The 23,094-nt window shown below is 42.1% G+C and overlaps 1 protein-coding gene across 3 annotated transcripts in view; it reads right to left on the bottom strand.

Annotated features, from left to right (window-relative positions):
* The window catches only part of POLA1 (DNA polymerase alpha 1, catalytic subunit), a 557,049-nt gene that overhangs the window by 440,020 nt on the left and 93,935 nt on the right, over nt 1-23,094 (bottom strand). For all 3 annotated transcript variants that reach the window (XM_069761539.1, XM_069761540.1, XM_069761541.1), the window contains exons 15-21: nt 22,533-22,687; nt 21,498-21,644; nt 18,762-18,851; nt 6,202-6,318; nt 5,198-5,373; nt 2,933-3,062; nt 1,615-1,734 (exon numbers count right to left, since the gene is read on the bottom strand). In XM_069761539.1, coding sequence (XP_069617640.1) covers nt 1,615-1,734; nt 2,933-3,062; nt 5,198-5,373; nt 6,202-6,318; nt 18,762-18,851; nt 21,498-21,644; nt 22,533-22,687 — 935 coding nt within the window. The remainder of the gene's footprint in view (nt 1-1,614; nt 1,735-2,932; nt 3,063-5,197; nt 5,374-6,201; nt 6,319-18,761; nt 18,852-21,497; nt 21,645-22,532; nt 22,688-23,094) is intronic.

The raw sequence follows: 23,094 nt of genomic DNA, 5'->3' as shown, positions 1-23,094 counted from the left end.
ACAGACTTAGAAGTGGAAGTCTGTTGGTAGTGCTGCTGGATTATTTATAACGGTGACACTTTTGCGCCACCATTGTTTACACTTTTATTTTAGATATCACTTGTATCAGCATAAGAGAGATTTTATTTTTTAGATAAATAAAGCTGACCTTAAAAAAATACTTATATGAGTCACACACCTTTAACTGACCGTCAAGCAGTTATTTCCAAAACTACCTTAACACAAAATATTCAAAACACTGCACATAATTAGATTATCTTCAATTTATTTTATAAAATGTTCATTTTTTGTTAACGTTACATTAGACACTTAAAAACTTATTTGTCATAATCCCCACTGTGAAAAGTATCCCAATTGCATGGCAGGCTTCCAGCTTCAAAGTTGCAGTTAGGACAAAGGTGTGGACAATTCAGGCTCATTGAAGAGCTTGAGAAAGGGGAAGGTCCCCGAAATGTGGCTGCAGGTGTGTTTCCAGAATGAAAGCACTTCAATGAGCCTGGATTGTCCATACCTTTGTCCTAACTGAAGCTGGAAGCCCGCAGTGCAATTGGGATACCTTTCACGGTGGTGATTATGATAGATAAGTTTTAAAGTGTCTAACGTATGCTATTGAAAATGAACATTTTATAAAAGAAGTTTTAGATAAATTACGTGGCGTGTTTTGTATATTTATTGTGTGATTATTTGATATTACATCACGTGACCAGACAGCTTATACATGCTCGTCTGAGACCACTCTCAGATTATGGTCACTCGATGTCAGAGACCACTCTGATTGTGGTCACTGGATGTCAGAGACCACTCTGATTGTGGTCACTCGATGTCAGAGACCACTCTGATTGTGGTCACTCGATGTCAGAGACCACTCTGATTGTGGTCACTCGATGTCAGAAACCACTCTTGATTGTGGTCACTCGATGTCAGAGACCACTCTGTGGTCACTCGATGTCAGAAACCACTCTGATTGTGGTCAATCGATGTCAGAGACCACTCTGATTGTCGTCACTCTTGATGTTATCTAACCTGTGTATCCATGCATTGTTCATCCCAGTTGTATGTTTGGTAGTGCCTTTATTTGCATAGTGCTTGTTTCTACATTTATGTTAGCAATTATATTTGGAAAGAGCCAAACAGTAAAAATGCAATATATTTTTGCAATAATATTTTTCCAATATTTACAATCTTTATAATTGCCAATGTTTATGAGATTTAAGCAACGCCCCAAACACCTCCCTCCCAAAAATGCAATATCCCAGCTACCTAATACTGATGGGCAGACTGCCCTAAAATGCCACATTAGGTTGGGTTTTGCATAAATCCTGGTGTAACCAAGGAGTCCTGGGAAATTAAGGACAGTAGGCAACTATGAATAATATAAGACAGCACGGTGGCTCAGTGGTTAACACTGTAGTCTTGCAGCATTGAGGTCATGTATCTTATCCCCGTTTGCGTGTTTCTACCCACACTGCAAAGACACACTGATGGAGAATTTATATTGTGAAAGTGCTGTGGACTATGATAGTGCTATATAAGTATCATGAATCCTATAACTTGAAAATTCCTAAGAATCTAATGGTGTCATAATTAAAACAACAAGATGCTTAAGATACTTACCACAACCTGCTGGCTTTTCTTAAAAATATGTTTGTCAGGTAATAAAAAGTCATTTTCATAGAACGCATGAAGAAGAAGGTATTCATTTCGTTCAGAGCGCCCACCCATTAGTGTCCTTGACTGTTTGAAGAAAAAAAGAAAAGTATTCAACAATAAGTGGAATTAAACAACATATCACATACACAACAATATATGGTACATTTTGGAAGTAAACAAAGCAGATTTTCACCTTTAATCTTGAAGCAAATAAGTGAGCATAAAAGACAATATGGGTGAGGAATTCACTGAGGTGTTTAAGAACAACTACAGAAATAGCACATTGTTGGCGAGTCCAATTCCCCCTACTAAAAAGATGGGAAAAGTGCAACCAGTACCCTATAAGGATGCTATATAAAACCTGTTCTGCACAGAAGGTGGTTGTTTCATAAAGAAAATGCCAGAGTCAACCATTGTACCTTCAAAATATAGAAAGACATTTACTTGTTACAGAGAACAAGTTTTGGAATGAAATGGCACACAAAATGACACTTTCCTTTTAAACCAGCTCAACATGATTTTGGAGAGATGAATACACTGACAAGACACATCATCTCTGTCAACGGAGTCAGTTTGTTACAGTCGCTTGATTCAGTAAGAGCGACATGCTATGAAACTAGATCATTTCTAGTCATTAGAAATTTCAAGCTGAATTTGATGCACTCACTGGATGGAAAGGGGAAAGGAGAAAAAAAACATAAAAGATCTCAGAATGAAAGACTAGACAGACTTCAAACCATTTTGTGGAAGCACAACATGGAATGGGATATTAGATGGCTGCGAAGATTATATGACATGTAGGAGTTACAGTCAATTAAAAATTAAAACATACTCTTCATCATTTGTTCTAAAGTTTCCTCGCAAAATATAAAAATAAAGATCATCCCATCATCCCCAGTTGCTAGAGCACAAGAGTGAAATATTTCAGAGATATTGGATTTACTACTGCTCAATTCTATGAACATTATATAACAAAAAAAAAAATACACACGATTATTCACCGGTGTTTAAATCTCCACCAGGCTTTGACCACTGCAACCAATCGCTATCCTTCGGACATCACCACTGAAGCCAGTAATTGGCTGTAGCAGTCAAGTCAATGTATGGCGCACTATCACAAAGAAAGCAAAGACCAGAAAGAACCACCTGAGTGCTGGGAGTTTGTCTTCATGACAATCCAAATTGCCTGTCTTCCGCTTTCATTTTGGGGGTTTTTGGACAACATATGACTTTAGAAGACAACATTTAACTTTAGAAGACGACAAAACAAAGAAATGATTACCATGACATTTCCTGCTATGTTCGTGATCTGTAAGGCCAAGGGAAGAACATTCAACTCGCACATGATCTGTAGGATGAACCTGGAATCTACGAGCGTGTTCTCCAGCATGTAGAGAAGTTGAGAAGAATCACTGCAGGAAAACAAGAGCATATATTTTTAGCGCTTCAACAGCTTCAGTGTCTTGATTTGCAGTCAGTGTCCAAAACAGTCAAGTCCAAAAGAAAACAGCTGCACTCAAAATTTTGTTGCTATAATTGCAGACAGGGAACACTAGAGTTTATTTTGTGAACAATATAATTTCACCACAGGAAAATTATCGAGGTAGCGAGGGAAACGAGGTAATGTTTCGACCCAGTTCTGGGTCTTTATCAAACCTCACTTAAGAAGTAGAGAAAGTGACCAATAAGTTGTACTAGACAAATAGCAAACAGAAGTCCAAGCTGGGGCTAACGCACAATCTTGATGGTAAAAATGTAAAAAAAATGTTATCTTCACTTTCCTAACAATAAAAAATAATATTTCAAAAATTGTGCTGAGGTAAAGTAGACAAGTTGGAAATGTTACTTATTAACTATTTTGTGCGATATGACTGATTTAAGAGCATAAAAATTAAAAGTTTGAAACTTGCAAAATTGTAAAAAGGTTTGCCAAATTTCCGTTTGTTTTTTTTTTCATAAATAAACGCCAGTCATATCGAATAAATTTTAACGCCAACATGAAGTACAATTAGTCACGGGAAAAAAAAAATCTCAATCAAAGGAATCCGTTCAAGCTTTCCAGAGCTATAACCTCAAAGTGACAGTGGTCAGAATTGTAAAAATTGGCCTGGTCAAGAGGGTGAAGACAGGCTTCGGGGTGAAGAGGTTAAAGGTTTAAAATTGCCAAAAATAAATCCATATATAATTACTAACCACAATGCTTAAAAAAATTGAAATGTGGCATTTTTTACAAAATTACGTGGGCCTTCTATGACATTCAATACAGCAAGGCAATAAGTTTACTTAGAACTGAATTTTCCCAGAACAGATTAAAATAAGAATCGGAGTTTACCTTGAATTTGTAGAGGTCAAACAAACGCAAGTTGACAAAATCTTAAAATTCCTGTGCAAGCTAAGTGCAATTTCAGGATGTATTTAGTTCAATGTCTGGACCAATCTTCTATAATGGAATATGTAGCTCTTATATTAAAAAAAAAAAAGCTCAGTCTGTCATGTTCGCAAAGAGCCAAAGTGATGTATCATTTAAGTTTCTCCCCGCGCATTATTTTCAATGTAAAAGCAGCCTCTTCCATTATAAAGGTTGTTGTTTACTAGATTGGTCAGGTCACTGAGCTGAATATATACTTGTCAGCATATATTTTTTATACTAAAGACAATTTTGATTTTGAATGTCTTCAATATGACCTATCCAAGGTTAGCAGCAGAGGTGCACTGTATCGTTAAATGGAATATTTGTAGTGTCGGGAGATAAAAAATAAAAAGGGAACAATTTTCTTGTTGTTGTAATAAAAAAAAAATCCTCATGTCAGATGCTTGAAAAGGAAAGTGCCCGACGTGTACTGCAAGTTTAATAAGGACAGAAACCTACTAGAATTTACCACTACAGCCACTGGTTCAATGCTATGATCAGAAACGCTGGATGGTTTCCCTTAATGTGGCTATAAAATGGTATAAAGAGTTCTGGATCAACAGAGCCGTTATGTTCAAACCAAACCTGCCCAATCATCCTTTTCCTCCGGCAAGTTTGCTCAACTTTTAGACAAACCTGTGGATCATTTGCATCAGTAAATGTGTGACAATTATGTAATTATTTTCTTTTTCCATTGGTTGTGTAGTAATCAGTGTTGGTCTTGCTAAAATAGAAATCCCAAACTTCACGGGAACCTGTATTTATACACAGGAGCCAATGAAGGGAAAAGGGGGGGGGGGGAGAGCACGTGGCTGAACCAATGAGGAGCGAGGAGGCGTGTCCTGACTAGCACAGCCTTCTCGTAGACACTGGATAACTAAGGTCCTGCAAAGCCTGCACATGAGGAGACACAGCGAATCAGAATAACTATACTACATTTCTAACTGGAGGTATTTGCTAATATTATTATTATTACCACACTTACTACATATTGTGATAGGATCTTGGAGATGGGAACACCCCTTTAAGGCGCTCTGCTCTAATAAAGCTGATCTGAGAAGCAGCCAAGTACAAAGGAAACCAAATAGTGAATAATCAACCCCTTGTAACAAGACAAAAAGGAGAAGCCTTAAATACCTGTATGCATTACGGATATGTTCTGGGGGAATCATTACACGGTCAGATTTCAGGACATGATGGACCAGTTCAGACAAGTGGTAGCTTTTACAGCGGATTAATTCCTTTGCAGAAATTTCAATGTCACAAATTATTCTACCACATGCTGCATTTCTTTCAGCAAAACCACTCCGACCCTATAGGTAATAAACATTAGTTAAAAAAAAAAAAATTATAAAGATACAATTGGAATGGCTGTGCAAACAAAAATTAAAGGGGATCTTGCCAGACCTTAGCTACCCCATCCAATAGCAGCATGATGTAGGGGCAGAGACCCCGATTTCCTGATTTCAGCGATGTATCACTTACTGGGCTGATTGAGGCAGTTTTGATTAAAATGATACCACTGACTGGCAGCTGTCTGTACACGGTGTATAGGCAGAAACCACTGACTGGCAGCTGTGTGTACACTGTGTATAGGCAGAAACAACTGACTGGCAGTTGTCTGTGTACACTGTGTATAGGCAGAAAGCTTCCAATCAGTAGTTCTTTGGACTACATTGCAGCAGACCTCTAGTGATAATCTCCGGCTGATAAAATGGAAGTTATGACAAATACAGTAAGCAGCCCAGTAATAGAAATAGCTGGAATCAGAGTCTCTGCTCCTACATTATGCCCTCAGGTTACATAGCAAAAACCTGATGACAGATTCCCCTTAAAAACACAGGAAATACTAGTGGTCACATTTCTTCTAAAAAAAAATAAAAATAAAATTCAACTGATTAGTTAAAGTTAATCACTAAATTAAAAATGATATTTGATTCAAATATATTCCAATATTAATCAAATTATATTTTTACAATTACTTATAGGTCAAAAATTGATGTAGAACATTACATTAAATTGCATTAGTTTAGGCATCAACTAGGTGGTGTATAAATACAGTATCTACCAAAAAGTCATACAATGTAATTGTATTTTATGAACAGGAGGAGCTCTCTTAAGGTGGGATGTATAAAACTTACCCCAAGTTTTGGCATAATTGATCGTCTAAGGCGACCAATTTTTGACCAAAATGGAACTTTACATAAGTTAATCCTCTGGAGCAAAACTTCAAGATCAAAGCCATAGATATCATGACCCTATCAAAAAAAAAAAAAAGTAATGAGGACAAGCATGTGTATAAAATCTTACCAACTGCATACTAGGACTTTTCAACAGTACCTGTTACGTTGCAAATACAGTAGAGTGCAACCTGTGGAGGGCAGCACGGCATAGACAAGCAGTAGCTGGGCAGACTGGTATATAGGTTCATTGGAAAAAAATTCATTGCAAGGGCGCAGTCAGTCGACCATGTTAATTGGACAGAGATTGGACCACAACCCAAAAACTCACCCCGACCCAAGCGTGACAGCTTCATATGTTTCTAGGCAGCTGTCACGCTTGGGTTGGGAATGCCAATCCGAGCTTTTAGTGGTTTAATGCCCTTACTTGTATTTTATTCGTTGAAATCCCTGGTGTTTGCATGAATCTAATTGGCGGTATTAACCCCTTCACCACCCAACCTGTTTTACCCTAAATGACCAGGCTAAATTTTACAATTCTGACAACTGTCACTTTATGAGGTAATAACTCTGGACATTGTACTTCATGATCGTGGCAAAATTTGTTCAATATGACTTTGTGACAAAATCTGAAATGAAATTTTGTGAAAATTTGGAAAACTTTGCAATTTTCAAACAATTCTGATTTAACCCCGTTTTGCGTTTTTGGCTCCCCTTCTTCCCAGAGCCATAACTTTTTTATTTTTCCGTCAATATGGCCCTTATTTTTTGAGGGACGAGTTGTACTTTTGAACGACCTCATCGGTTTTAGCATGTCATGTACTAGAAAACAGGGGGGGAAAAATCCAAATGCGGTTAAATTTGCAAAAAAAAAAAAAACTGCAATCCGGCACACTTTATTTGGCCTTTTTGCTAGGTTCACTAAATGCTAAAACTGACCTGATATTATGATTCTCCAGGTCATTACGAGTTCATAGACACCAAACATGTCTAGTTTTTTTTTTTATCCAAGTGGTGAAAAAAAAATTCCAAACTTTGCTAAGAAAAAAAATTGTGCAATTTTCTGATGCCCGTAGCGTCTCCATTTTTCGTGATCTGGGGTCGGTTGAGGGCTTACTTTTTGCGTGCCGAGCTGATGTTTTTAATCATACCATTTTGGTGCAGATAAGTTCTTTTGATCGCTTGTTATTGCATTTTAATGCAATGTCGTGGCAACCAAAAAAACGTAATTCTTGCGTTTTGAACTTTTCAAATTTTTTTAAATTTTAATTTTTTAATATTTTTTTTTCAAGGTTAATCCTTTTCTTTTTATTGATAGATCATGCGATTTTGAACGCAGCAATACCAAATATGTGTAGGTTTGATTTTTTTATTGTTGTATTTTGAATGGGGGCGAAAGGGGGCGAAAGGGGGGTGATTTAAGCATTTAAACTTAATATTTTTTAAACTTTTTTTTTTTTTTTTTTTTTTTTTTTACTTTTGCCATGCTTTAATAGCCTCCATGGGAGGCTAGAAACTGGCAGAGCCTAATCGGCTCTGCTACATAGGAGCAATGCTCAGATCGCTCCTATGTAGTAGAATTGTTGCATTGCTATAAGCGCCGATCACAGGGTGGCGCTCACAGCAATCCAGCATCGACAACAATAGAGGTCTTCAGTAGACCTCTGGTTTTTATGCCGACGCATCGCTTACCCCGATCACATGACGGGGGTCAGCAGTGCGCAGATTTCCGGCCCAATGGCCGGAAGCGCTAGTTAAGCGTTTGACAGCAGCATTTAATTAGTTAATAGCGGCGGGTGGATCGCGATTTCACCCACTGCTATTGCGGGCACATGTCAGCTGTACAAAACAGCTGACATGTTCCAGGTTTGATGCGGGCTCACCGCCGGAGCACGCATCAAAGTGGGGTTCTGTCCTCGAACGTACTATTCCGTCGAGGACAGAAAGGGGTTAAGGGCATAAAATGTCACAAAATAGTTAATAAGTATTTCCCACATGTCTACTTTACATCAACACAATTTTTTTAAACAATTTTTTTTGGTTAGGACATTATAATGGTAAAAGGGTCAACCAGCAATTTCTCATTTACCCAACAAAATTTACAAAACCATTTTTTTTAGAGATTACTTCATAGTGACTGAGGGACTTTATGACAGAAAATGCCCAAAAGTTTCAACATTCTAAAAACTGCATCCCTCACAGTGCTCAAAACCACATTCAAGGAGTTTTGTTATCTTTTCATGTGCTTCACAGGAAATGTGGAAAGAAAAAAAATGAACATTTAACTTTTTTTTTTTTTACAAAAGTTTTACTTTAGACCAAAACTTTCTTATTTTCACAATTGTACTAGGAAAAAATTGACCCCAGAATTTGTTGTCCAATTTCTACTGAGTGCGCCGATAGCCAATATAAGGGGGAAAACTACTTTCTGGGCACATGTCAGGGGAAGGAGCACCGCTTGACTTTTTGAAGACAAAATTGGCTGGAATCGAGAGCAGATAACATGTAACATTTGGAGAGCCCCGAAGGTGCATAAACAGTGGAAACCCCCGACAAGTGACCCCATTTTGAAAACTACACCTCTCAAGGAAATTATCTAGATGTGTGGTGAGCACCTTGAACCCCCAGGTTCTTCTCAAATTTATAGTGTTGAGTTATGAAAATTAAAAAAAAAAAAAAAAAAACATTCCACAAAAATGTTTTTTTGGGCCACATTCTATTTTCACAAGGGTAACATGATAAAATGGATTCCAAAAATCGTTGTGCAACGTCTCCTATGTACGCAGATATCCCATACATGAGGAAAACTACTGTTTGGGCCCATGGCAGGGTTCGGTAGGGAAGGAGCGACATTTTGGAATGCCGACTGATGGAATGGTCTGCGGGCGTGATGTCACGATTGGAGAGCTCCTGATGTGCCTAAACCAGTGTTTCCCAACTCCGGTCCTCAAGAGCCACCAACAGGTCATGTTTTCAGGATTTCCTTAGTACTGAAGAGTTGAAAATTGCATCACCTGGACAATACCAAGGAAATCCACAAAATATGACCTGTTGGTGGCTCTTGAGGACCGGAGTTGGGGAACATTGGCCTAAACAATGGAAAAACCCCACAAGTGACCCTATATTGAAATTGATCTAGTGCTTCCTGGCATGTGAATTTTATAATGTAGTAGCATACATAAGTTGTGTAGAGTGCATCAGGTTGGCATACGTGAGTTATGAAAGTCAGAAATGAATTTAGTAGTCCATGGATGTGTGGTACAGTTTCTAGCATTCTTTTATACAAAGGCCAGGTTTGCCGGGGCAGGTGTCGCATTGATAAGTGGAGTCCTTGCATATCTCTCCTCTGTAACAAACTCAACACCTCTTTTGCAGCCTTCCTTTCTTTGTGGTTTGAGGGAATTCACCGGGGAAATGTTGGTCTGGTAAGATATGAGCACCTTCAGTTCCGGAAGTGCTGGGGCCCACTCCTTCCAGACTTCCAAAGATTAGGGCCTTAATCACTACCTCCTGGAACTGACGGTACCTACCGGTCTGCCTGCACATCATGATAGCACATAAGCATTCTGCATTGCCATCTGTACGATGTGCAGGCCAGCTTCTTGTACCACACCCTGGCTTTTCTCATGATACTGTACGGCTGGAGGACTTGATCAGAGAGATCAACTCCCCCTCATACTCTTGTTGTACCCCAGGACACAGTCTGGTTTGCTGACCTGTGTAGAGGTATATCGTACAAGTTGGGGGGTTGGTGGGATGCTGCATCACCATGTGTGGTGGTCAAGGAAAGCACAACCCTCTTTTCCTTGTACTTGACCACTAGCATGTTGTTGCTCTGCTCTCACCCTTTCTGAGCAGATACCCAGTTAGCATCTAAGCGAGAACTCTCTGATTTTTGCAGACAGTACCGCATGCTGTGGTAACAAGCGCAGAAATGGACTTGAGTGGGATTCTGGCGTAACAGTTCTCTGCATTAATGTGACAACCTTGATCCAGCAGTGGGTGCACCGAATCCCACACAATTTTCCCACTTACTTACAGGACAGGTGAGACATTCAGTGGGTGTCCTTACCTTCATAAACTCTAAAGTTGTGGGTGTACCTCTGAGGTACTTTCCCATAGCTTATAGAGTTTAATACCGTACCTGGCCCTCTTACTGGGCAGGTATTGCTGAAATTTCAGCCTCCCCATGAAATGCATTAGGGATTCATCCTTGCAGATGTCCCTTTGGGGAAAGCATGCATGGACGTGGTAAAAAGAAAAAGGGGATTAAAAAAAAAAAAAAAAAAAAAGACAGGAAAAAAAAGTCCTTGCCAAAAGTGAGCACGGGTGCTGAACAGTCATGTGCATCTGATCAGCAGATTGGCGGCTGCAGGACAAGGAGGTGGTGCAAAGGGGGTGGGGAAAGGGGAGGGAGAAAAAAAAAAAAAAAAACAGACAGCAACAAAAAGTCCTGGGAAACAAAAGTCCTGGAAAACAGCGAGCAATGGTGCCGATCAGTGATTTGTGTCACTGATCAGAGCTTGGCGGCTGCAGGACGGACGCACACACAGGGTGCAAAGGGAGATAGACAAGGACAAAAAAAAAATTCCTGAAAAGCCGCGAGCAAGGGTACTGTTCATTGATTTGAGTTTTTCTTTACAAGGCCAAATACCTCCGACTCCAGTGCTAATTGCTCTGAATCGGACGCCCATGGAGCCATAATGATGAATCTGGGGAATGTCTCCCGAACACCAGATTCAACCCTGCTCCCAACCAGGCTGAGAATCCAAGGATTGGATGATATTTTCTCCCAGGCTGGAAGGATTAGGGAAAGCCTTCCTCCCACCTGGGGTGGAGAGTCATTTGGAGGGCTTTCAACCACTTCTGGAAGAAGTACCAAACAGGAACCCCATTGTCTTTTTTGGTTTATCCTCCCACCTCCTATGTTCCGTGGATGTTCTCCTCCGATTGTACCTTTTCCTCCAAAATGACTGCCTGAAGGACGAGAAGGGAGATTTCGGGAACCTATTTTTTAGCGGCCACTTTTTCGAAGATGTCATCCAAAGCCAAACCGAATAAATATTGACCTTCACAGGGGAGAGAACATAGCTTCTCTTTTGCCTGAACATCCCCTGGACCACTTTTTAACCAGACTGCTCTCTGGCCTGCATTAGATTTTGCGGCAGATCTTGCAGCCAGACTGGCTGAGCCGAACAATGCATCTGCTAAGAAAGCCGCCGCCCCCTGATTACTGGAAGTGTGGTCCTAATGGCGTCACTGGATGGATCATCGCCTAGCTGGTCTTCGATTGTGCTCAGCCAAACCAAACCTCGCTGTGCAGGTTGCTGCAATGGCTGGTCTCAGCGCCCCTGCCAATGACTCCCATGTTGCTTTAAGAAAGGCTTCAACCTTCCTATCGAGAGGGTCTTTCAATAATCCTGAGTCCTCAAAGGGGAGGGATGAACTTTTTGAGGCCTTGGGTATAGAAAAATCCAATTTAGGAGATTACTCCAAGACAAGGTGGCTTCATCCTCGAAGGGGTGCTTCCTTTTGAAGGAGGATGGCAGGGGTCCTTTCTGACCCAGCTTCTCCCATTTTTTAGTGATGAGATTCAGCAAATTCTCATTCACAGGAAAATGCTACGATTTCCCTGTACACTTTCTTGGGGGCTCCTACAAGAAAGCCAGACAGAGAAAGAGAGGGAGAGAGATTTGCATTATTAAACTGGCATTCTCGTAGCTCACTCACAACTCAGAGAAATTGAAGGGTACCGGAACAGGAGGCAGGACATTGTCTGAAAGGTCTCCATTAGGGACCTGTTGTGAATTCTGTGGCTGAATTCACTCCTGTGGTCACAAGTGGTACTGCAGCTTCTGGGCTTCCTCCCTCAGGTGTTCTGGTGAGCTCGTTGGCTGCCTTGTTATTTAACTCCACCTGATTCTGTCTTCCTTGCTCCTTGTCAATGTTCCAGTGTTGGATCTGAGCTTCTGGATCTTTCCTGTGGCCTGCTGCTCTGCTTAGATAAGTGCTTCTTTGCTTTTGTTGCTGTTTTTTCTGTCCAGCTTGTCTTTTCGTTTTTGCTGGAAGCTCTGAGACGCAAAGGGTGTACCGCCGTGCCGTTAGTTCGGCACGGTGGGTCTTTTTGCCCCCTTTGCGTGGTTTTTTGCTTTAGGGTTTTTTGTAGACTGCAAAGTTCTCTTTGCTATCCTCGCTCTATCTAGAATATCGGGCCTCACTTTGCTGAATCTATTTCATCCCTACGTTTTGTCTTTTCATCTTGCTAACAGTCATTATATGTGGGGGGCTGCCTTTTCCTTTGGGGTATTTCTCTGAGGCAAGTCAGGCTTGTATTTCTATCTTCAGGCTAGTCAGTTCCTCAGGCTGTGCCGAGTTGCATAGGTAGTGTCAGGCGCAATCCACAGCTGCCTTTAGTTGTGTTTAGGATAGGTTCAGGTATTGCGGTCTACAGAGATTCCACGTCTCAGAGCTCGTTCTATTGTTTTTGGGTTATTGTCAGATCACTGTATGTGCTCTGATTACTGCACACTGTGTTACTGGATTGCCTACATAACAGTACAAGGAGCCAAAACTAATGATTCTCAATAGAGGGAAAAAAGAAGTTCTGACATTTTTTTTCTCAGCTCTGTGTTCAGTCTTTTTTTTCCCCTAGACATTAGGGTGCTTCAGGACACAGCTGTGGACATGGATATTCAGGCTCTGTGCTCTTCAATGGATAATCTCGTTATAAATGTACAAAAGATTCAAGATACTATTGATCAGAAATCTATGCTAGAACCAAGAATTCCTATTCCTGATTTGTTTTTTGGTGATAGAACTAAGTTTCTGAGCTTCAAAAATAATTGTAAGCTATTTCTGGCCTTGAAACCTCATTCTTCTGGTAATTCAGTTCAACAGGTTTTGATTATTATTTCTTTTTTGCGCGGCGACCCTCAGGACTGGGCATTTTCTCTTGCGCCAGGAGACCCTGCATTGAGTGGTGTCGATGCGTTTTTCCTGGCGCTCGGATTGCTGTACGATGAGCCTAATTCAGTGGATCAGGCTGAGAAAAATTTGCTGGCTTTGTGCCAGGGTCAGGATGATATAGAAGTATATTGTCAGAAATTTAGGAAGTGATCAGTACTCACTCTGTGGAATGAATCTGCGCTGGCAGCTTTGTTCAGAAAGGGTCTCTCTGAGGCTCTTAAGGATGTCATGGTGGGTTTTCCTATGACTGCTGGTTTGAATGAGTCTATGTCTTTGGCCATTCAGATCGGTCGTCGCTTGCGCGAGCGTAAATCTGTGCACCATCTGGCGGTATTGTCTGAGATTAAACCTGAGCCTATGCAGTGCGATAGGACTATGACCAGAGTTGAACGGCAAGAACACAGACGTCTGAATGGGCTGTGTTTCTACTGTGGTGATTCCACTCATGCTATTTCTGATTGTCCTAAGCGCACCAAGCGGTTCGATAGGTCTGCCGTCATTGGTACTGTACAGTCCAAATTCCTTCTGTCCATTACCTTGATATGCTCTTTGTCATCGTATTCTGTCATGGCGTTTGTGGATTCAGGCGCTGCCCTGAATCTGATGGATTTGGATTATGCTAAACGTTGTGGGTTTTTCTTGGAGCCTTTGCGGTGTCCTATTCCGTTGAGAGGAATTGATGCTACACCTTTGGCCAAGAATAAACCTCAGTACTGGGCCCAGCTGACCATGTGCATGGCTCCTGCACATCAGGAAGTTATTCGCTTTCTGGTGCTACATAATCTGCATGATGTGGTCGTGTTGGGGTTGCCATGGCTACAAACCCATAATCCAGTATTGGATTGGAACTCTATGTCGGTATCCAGCTGGGGTTGTCAGGGGGTACATGGTGATGTTCCATTTTTGTCTATTTTGTCATCCACTCCTTCTGAGGTCCCAGAGTTCTTGTCTGATTATCAGGATGTATTTGAAGAGCCCAAGTCCGATGCCCTACATCCGCATAGGGATTGTGATTGTGCTATCAATTTGATTCCTGGTAGTAAATTCCCTAAAGGTCGTTTATTTAATTTATCCGTGCCTGAACACACCGCTATGCGCAGTTATGTGAAGGAATCCCTGGAGAAGGGACATATTCGCCCATCGTCATCACCACTGGGAGCAGGGTTCTTTTTTGTAGCCAAGAAGGATGGTTCGCTGAGACCGTGTATTGATTACCGCCTTCTTAATAAGATCACGGTTAAATTTCAGTATCCCTTGCCATTGTTATCTGACTTGTTTGCTCGGATTAAGGGGGCTAGTTGGTTCACTAAGATAGATCTTCGTGGTGCGTATAATCTGGTGAGAATCAGGCAAGGAGATGAATGGAAAACGGCATTTAATACGCCCGAGGGTCATTTTGAGTATCTAGTGATGCCGTTCGGACTTGCCAATGCTCCATCTGTTTTTCAGTCTTTTATGCATGACATCTTCCGTGAGTATCTGGATAAATTCCTGATTGTTTACTTGGATGACATTTTGATCTTCTCAGATGATTGGGAGTCTCATGTGAAGCAGGTCAGAATGGTTTTCCAGGTCCTGCGTGCTAATTCTTTGTTCGTGAAGGGATCAAAGTGTCTCTTCGGTGTGCAGAAAGTTAAATTTTTGGGGTTCATCTTTTCCCCTTCTACTATCGAGATGGATCCGGTTAAGGTCCAAGCCATCCAGGATTGGACTCAGCCGACATCTCTGAAAAGTCTGCAAAAGTTCCTGGGCTTTGCTAATTTTTATCGTCGCTTCATCTGTAATTTTTCTAGCATTGCCAAACCATTGACCGATTTGACCAAGAAGGGTGCTGATTTGGTTAATTGGTCTTCTGCTGCCGTGGAAGCTTTTCAGGAGTTGAAGCGTCGTTTTTGTTCTGCCCCTGTGTTGTGTCAACCAGATGTTTCTCTTCCGTTCCAGGTCGAGGTTGATGCTTCTGAGATTGGAGCAGTGGCGGTTTTGTCACAGAGAGGTTCTGGTTGCTCTGTGTTGAAACCATGTGCTTTCTTTTCCAGGAAGTTTTCTGCTGCTGAGCGTAATTATGATGTGGGCAACCGAGAGTTGCTGGCCATGAAGTGGGCATTCGAGGAGTGGCGTCATTGGCTTGAAGGAGCTAAGCATCGCGTGGTGGTATTGACTGATCATAAGAACCTTACTTATCTCGAGTCTGCCAAGCGCTTGAATCCTAGACAGGCCCGTTGGTCGTTATTTTTTGCTCGCTTCGATTTTGTGATTTCGTACCTTCCGGGCTCTAAAAATGTGAAGACGGATGCTCTGTCTAGGAGTTTTGTGCCCGACTCTCCGGGTTTATCTGAGCCGGCGAGTATCCTCAAGGAAGGAGTCATTGTGTCTGCCATCTCCCCTGATTTGCGGCGAGTGTTGCAAAAATTTCAGGCTAATAAACCTGATCGTTGTCCGGCCGAGAAACTGTTCGTCCCTGATAGGTGGACTAGTAAAGTTATCTCTGAACTTCATTGTTCGGTGTTTGCTGGTCATCCAGGAATCTTTGGTACCAGAGAGTTAGTGGCTAGATCCTTCTGGTGGCCATCTCTGTCACGGGATGTACGTACTTTTGTGCAGTCCTGTGGGATTTGTGCTAGGGCTAAGCCCTGCTGTTCACGTGCCAGTGGGTTGCTTTTGCCCTTGCCGGTCCCGAAGAGGCCTTGGACACATATTTCGATGGATTTCATTTCTGACCTTCCCGTTTCTCAAAAGATGTCAGTCATTTGGGTGGTCTGTGATCGCTTTTCTAAAATGGTCCATCTGGTGCCCTTGGTTAAATTGCCTTCCTCCTCTGCTTTGGTGCCTTTGTTCTTCCAGCATGTGGTTCGTTTGCATGGCATTCCTGAGAATATTGTTTCTGACAGAGGTTCCCAGTTTGTTTCAAGGTTCTGGCGAGCCTTTTGTGGTGGGATGGGCATTGACCTATCTTTTTCCTCGGCTTTCCATCCTCAGACTAATGGCCAGACCGAACGAACCAATCAGACCTTGGAAACATATCTGAGATGTTTTGTTTCTGCAGACCAGGATGATTGGGTGTCCTTTTTGCCGTTGGCTGAGTTCGCCCTTAATAATCGGGCCAGCTCGGCTACCCTGGTCTCTCCATTTTTCTGCAATTCTGGGTTCCATCCTCGTTTCTCTTCAGGACAAGTTGAGTCTTCGGACTGTCCTGGTGTGGATTCTGTGGTGGACAAGTTGCAGCAGATCTGGACTCAGGTAGTGGACAATTTGACCTTGTCCCAGGAGAAGGCTCAACTTTTCGCTAATCGCAGACGCCGTGTGGGTCCCCGACTTCGTGTTGGGGATCTGGTTTGGTTATCTTCTCGTCATATTCCTATGAAGGTTTCCTCTCCTAAATTTAAACCTCGTTTTATTGGTCCGTATAGGATTTCTGAGATTCTCAATCCTGTGTCCTTTCGTCTGACCCTCCCGGACTCCTTTTCCATACATAATGTATTCCATAGGTCGTTGTTGCGGAGATACGTGGCACCTATGGTTCCATCTGTTGAGCCTCCTGCCCCTGTTTTGGTGGAGGGGGAATTGGAGAATATTGTGGAGAAAATTTTGGATTCTCGTGTCTCTAGACGGAAACTCCAGTATCTGGTTAAATGGAAGGGTTATGCTCAGGAAGATAATTCCTGGGTTTTTGCCTCTGATGTCCATGCTCCAGATCTTGTTCGTGCCTTTCATGTGGCTCATCCTGGTCGGCCTGGGGGCTCTGGTGAGGGTTCGGTGACCCCTCCTCAAGGGGGGGGGGTACTGTTGTGAATTCTGTGGCTGAATTCACTCCTGTGGTCACAAGTGGTACTGCAGCTTCTGGGCTTCCTCCCTCAGGTGTTCTGGTGAGCTCGTTGGCTGCCTTGTTATTTAACTCCACCTGATTCTGTCTTCCTTGCTCCTTGTCAATATTCCAGTGTTGGATCTGAGCTTCTGGATCTTTCCTGTGGCCTGCTGCTCTGCTTAGATAAGTGCTTCTTTGCTTTTGTTGCTGTTTTTTCTGTCCAGCTTGTCTTTTCGTTTTTGCTGGAAGCTCTGAGACGCAAAGGGTGTACCGCCGTGCCGTTAGTTCGGCACGGTGGGTCTTTTTGCCCCCTTTGCGTGGTTTTTTGCTTTAGGGTTTTTTGTAGACTGCAAAGTTCTCTTTGCTATCCTCGCTCTATCTAGAATATTGGGCCTCACTTTGCTGAATCTATTTCATCCCTACGTTTTGTCTTTTCATCTTGCTAACAGTCATTATATGTGGGGGGCTGCCTTTTCCTTTGGGGTATTTCTCTGAGGCAAGTCAGGCTTGTATTTCTATCTTCAGGCTAGTCAGTTCCTCAGGCTGTGCCGAGTTGCATAGGTAGTGTCAGGCGCAATCCACAGCTGCCTTTAGTTGTGTTTAGGATAGGTTCAGGTATTGCGGTCTACAGAGATTCCACGTCTCAGAGCTCGTTCTATTGTTTTTGGGTTATTGTCAGATCACTGTATGTGCTCTGATTACTGCACACTGTGTTACTGGATTGCCTACATAACAGGGACCACAGAATCTTCCATCCTGGTAGAGTTGCACAGACTCATCCTGGAATCCTTGGACTTGCGTGCCCTACTGGATCATCTGGAATTTCCATCCTGGTGAGGCTGGTGTCGGGGTCGCTGCAGCTGCTCTGACTCCCAAAGCTGCTACTGTAGCTTCAGACTCTGCTGCTGCTGTGGAGAGGGCTGCTGTGCCTCCAATGCTGTACCAGTGCCCATGCCTGGCCAGTGATCCACCCTTAAGAACTATGCCTGTAGGGAATCTGCCGGCGTCTCCTACAGCTTCTAGTACCCACCCCTGGAAGTATTCACAGGTTGAAAATTCCCGGCCGCGTCATCAGAGCGCGACTTCCTGTTACCAGCCGCGCTGTGACTGATCCGAGATGCAGGGCTACCGGCTAACCATGCGGTGATGGCGGCGCCAGCTCCCGAACGACCGAGACCCCATCTGGCCCCCACGCGGCGCTTCCAGCAACTCTGGCGCCGGAAGACAGAAATGGTGCCCTGCCGCAACCGACCGGCCCAGGCTTGGGAACTGGTCTTCTTTCTCCTGCGATGCTGCCGCCATGCAAGTAAAGGCTCCCCCATCAAGGACAGGAAGCCATTGATGCGGGGAGGAGCCGCCCTTTTTATTTTAAAGGTTCCCTTTCATTGAAAGGCGGTTCCTCTCTCATTGGTGCTGTCAAGGGTGACAGGAAAATAAGTATCTGTTTTTTCTATTTGTTTTAAGACTCCAACTTGTAATAATAATTTATTTTTTCAGGTACGGTGCAAGTCACAGAAACATGGATTAACAGTGGAAATATTTTTTTTTATTATTTATTTACACACTGTGCCCCCAGCATGCTATATAACAGCATGTAGCTTCGCTCCTGTGCAGTGACGTTTTAGAACATCACTGCAGAGTAGCAGCAGGTCCACACAAGCGTTTCAAGTCCATGGGCGATCCAGAAGCAGTGAAACACATGGTGGCGCATGCCTTTACTAACAACTCAACTGTATCGCTCTATTATACTCACCACAATAACATCAGGATCAAGCTTGTGTATTTTTGCCAAGAAAAACCCCAGAAGAGTCCTTTCAGTTAGGGCAATTTCAACATTTACATTCTGGCCAAAAAAAAGGACAAGACTATTAATGTGAAGATCAATTTCAGACATATTTATCAAAAGAAATGAGATAAAGAAATCAAAGAAATAGCAGTTTGTATAATTCCCGTAATATCTCACTGCAGAGGCAGTTTCTTACACACCATCTTCCATAAAATGTCACTTTATGGTAACAAATATGTGCACATAGCACATTGAAGGAAACCTGTCAACATGATTATGCCATCCAATCTACAGGCACCATGTTATGGAACAGGGGGAGCGAAGAAGATAAATAGCTTTGTGAGAAAAGATCCTGCATAATTGTGTTCTAATAATTTTCTTGTCCGCTCTTTCTGGGATATTTGGTCCAGTGTGCTGTCCTATCAGTGATTGACAGCTACCTCTGTATGCACATGTATAGAATGAAAGCTGTCAGTCACTGATAGGACTACCCACTAGACCAAAAATCCCAGAAAAGCTTTGGTTTAAATGATCAATAAACATTTAGAAGGAAAGTTTCTCACAAGACTATATCTCAAAATGCTCAGCTCCCCCTGCTCTACTGTAACATGTCGCCAGCAGATTGGATAATCATGGTGACAGGTTCCCTTTAAATCTGGGCACTTTCTACTCTACTAGTACCTTCTGGATACAGCTAACCATAAAGCAGTCATAAGGATCCACTCTATATTCAGGCCCAGGGTCACATACTACACCTTCCCTAGTAACTTCTTCGCACAGTCTGTTAAACTCAGGGATGGTGTTACTGTCTCGCATAATGAGGCACTGTAGTTGGCAGTATGAGGTGGCACAGTGACTTATACTGTACTCATATTGTGGCTGACAACAGGGGGACTGATCAAAAATGTTCACATCAGTCTTAATTTACAGTTTATGAAAAATATTCCACTTATGTGCTATTACTTTATCTTAGGACTTTATATAACGTATATACACAGTAAAAATCATTTTCACTCTTTTACAGTGGGTAAGGAAAGTATTCATTCCCCTTTAAATTTTTCATTGCAGCCATTTGGTAAATTCAAAAAAAATTTTTTTTTTCCCTCATTAATGTACACTATGCACCCCATCTTGACTGAATAAAAAAATGTAGAAATTTTTGCAAATTGATTAAAAAAGAAAAATTAAAATATCACATGGTCATAAGTATTCAGACCCTTTGCTCAGTATTGAGTAGAAGCACCCTTTTGAGCTAGTACAGCCATAAGTCTTCTTGGGAATGATGCAACAAGTTTTTTACATCTGGATTTGAGGATACTCTGCCATTCTTCCTTGCAGATCCTCTCCAATTCCGTCAGGTTGAATAGTGAATGTTGGTGGACAGCCATTTTCAGGTCTCTCCAGAGATGTTCAATTGGGTTTAGGTCAGGACTCTGGCTGGGCCAGTCAAGAATGGTCACAGAGCTGTTCTGAAGCCACTCCTTTGTTATTTTAGCTGTGTGCTTAGGGTCACTGTCTCGTTGGAAAGTGAGCCCTTGGCCAAGTCTGAGGTCCAGAGCACTCGAAGTGTTTTTCATCCAGAATTCTCTGTACTTGGCCGCTTTCATGTTTCCTTCAATGACAACCAGTCGTCCTGTCCAGCAGCTGAAAAACACCCTCATAGCATGATGCTGCCACCACCATGTTTCACTGTTGGGATTGTATTGGGCAGGTGATGAGCAGTGCCTGGTTTGCTCCACACATACCACATAGAATTATCACCACAAAGGTCTATCTTCGTCTTATCAGACCAGAGAATCTTATTTCTCATTGTCTGGGAGTAGTTCCTGTGTGTTTTTTAGCAAAATCCATGCGGGCTTTCATGTCTTGCACTGAGGAGAGGCTTCCATTGGGCCACTCTGCCATAAAGGCTAACTGGTGGAAGGCTGCAGTGATAGTAGACTTTGTGGAACTTTCTCCCATCTCCCTACTGCATCTCTGGAGCTCACCCACGGTGATCTTGGGGTTCTTCTTTACCTCTCTCACCAAGGCTCTTCTCCCACGATTGCTCAGTTTGGCTGGACGGCCAGGTCTAGGAAGGCTTCTGGTGATCCCAAACTTCTTCCTTGTAAGGATTATGGAGGCCACTGTGCTTTTAGGAACCTTGAGTACTGCAGAAATTCTTTTGCAACCTTGGCCAGAAATGTGCCTTGCCACAGTTCTGTCTATGAGCTCCTTGGCCAGTTCCTTTGACCTTATGATTCTCATTTGGTCTGACATGCACTGTGAAGTCTTATATAGACAGGTGTGTGCCTTTCCAAATCACGTCCTATCAGTTTAGTTAAATACAGCTCGACTCCAATTAAGGAACAGAACCATCTCAAGGAGGATCACAAGGAAATGGACAGCATGTGACTTAAATATGAGTGTCTGAGCAAAGGGTTTGAATACTTATGACCACGTGATATTTCAGTTTGTCTTTACTAATTTGCAAAAATTGCATTTTTTTTCAGTCAAGATGGGGTGCAGGGTGTACATTAATGAGAAAAAAATTAACTAATTTGAATTTTCCAAATGGCTGCAATGAAACAGAGTGAAAAATGTAAAGGGATCTGAATACTTTCCATACCTACTGTAGGTCTGCAATAATCAGGGCATCTTATGGTTTGGTGGGTCACATTAAAAAAACAGTATGTATTTGTAATACGTTGTAGAGGAAATTACCTTTTGTTTTAGAGCTTCTTTATGATCATATGGAAAAATGCAGTCACTAGGTTTAGTAATTACACAGAAATGGGTTTGGAATGGTGGCTGTGGCGGCGCCTTATCCAGGGGAAATTTATGGTGAACTAGAGCAGCCAAAGTAACAATCTGAAATAAAGTATTTGCAAAGCTATTACAAAAATATACAGGTGATGCAAGAAGTACACAATGCTATAGTATATGCAAAAAAGAGTACTTAAAGTGAGGATTTTATACCTCTAATAGCATGTATGCACATGCACGTTCATGCCAATTAATTCCATACATAGATGTAGAGATCAGTTTTGCAGTTTTTGAGCAATCCATCATTGCAATTAAATGCAAGTGCTTCAGGTGCGACATTGCACTTGCAGATCTCTTGCCCTCCCTCCATATTTCCTGCTCACCACCTGACTGATAGCTCAGAGACAGGTAACAAACAAATAATGAATATACAAATACACAATACAAAGAACTATGTAATTATCATTCTATTTAAACCAGAGCCTGCAATGAAAACAAGGGGACATCCTCTATGTCTCACAAATCTCCATCATCCCAGGCAGCGATTATTGTAAGAGCAGTGAGATTACAGAACTCTGTCCACATGATGTTGTAATGGTTGATTCACTAAAATGTTTAAGAAGGGCCTGGATGCAACATTTCATGAAAAATATAATGTTATGGGTACTAGATTAAGTGATGAGGCGATGATCCAGGGAACTAGACTGACTGCCACATGAAAGAGAAATTTTTACCCTAATATGGGGCAATTAGCATCTGCTTCACGGGGTTAATGGCCTTCCTATAGGTCAATGTATTCGTACAGATATGTCGTCTTACAACCTTAAAACTATGAATCTATGCAATCTACTATGTTTACCTTGTACAAAGCTTCTTGCTGTCTCCAAATGAGGTGTATTTGTAAAGCTAGCATTAGAAATTCATACAAATGTAACCCCCGTGACAATAACTTTACCAAAATGTGCAACTACAAAATCATTGACAATGCAATACCTCATTCTGATGAGTCTTTGAGTTCTGAACAGTCTTCATGCTGAGAGACAAGACAACAATTGGAGGTGGAGGCATGTGTTTCCCCACATTCACCAGATCAGGCTTGGTCACCAAGGCTTCCACTTTGCACCAGCTAATAGGCTGGCTGTTCAGCTCTAATAGAAAACATACAAATGCCGATAAACATCATGCATCAGTATTGTCTAGTCAGCGAGTCCAGTGAAGACTGATATTAATTCAATTATATCTTGACTTGTCAATTTCTTAGGTCGGATTCACATTAGCGTTTCTGTGCACAGAATATGATCCGCATACATCCACATGCGTCATGCGTACATATCTTTAACATGGTGTACGCAAGGACATGATTTTGCATGCGTTTGCATGCGGATGCGTACGCATGTGTCGTTTCACGGTGTGCGGCGGTTTCCGGCGAACGCAACATGTTGCATTTTTTGAGGCATCAAATATTGTGCAATCGTCCGCATGCTAACGATTGCGGATGATTGCATTAAAAAAAAACGTTCTATGGGAACGCATTGGCATGCAATGACATGAGTAC

Source organism: Ranitomeya imitator, chromosome 3 (assembly GCF_032444005.1).
Source record: "Ranitomeya imitator isolate aRanImi1 chromosome 3, aRanImi1.pri, whole genome shotgun sequence".
NCBI lineage: Eukaryota > Metazoa > Chordata > Amphibia > Anura > Dendrobatidae > Ranitomeya > Ranitomeya imitator.
The sequence above is the reverse complement of the archived record's forward strand: the minus strand, read 5'-3'. Positions and strand labels throughout refer to the sequence as shown.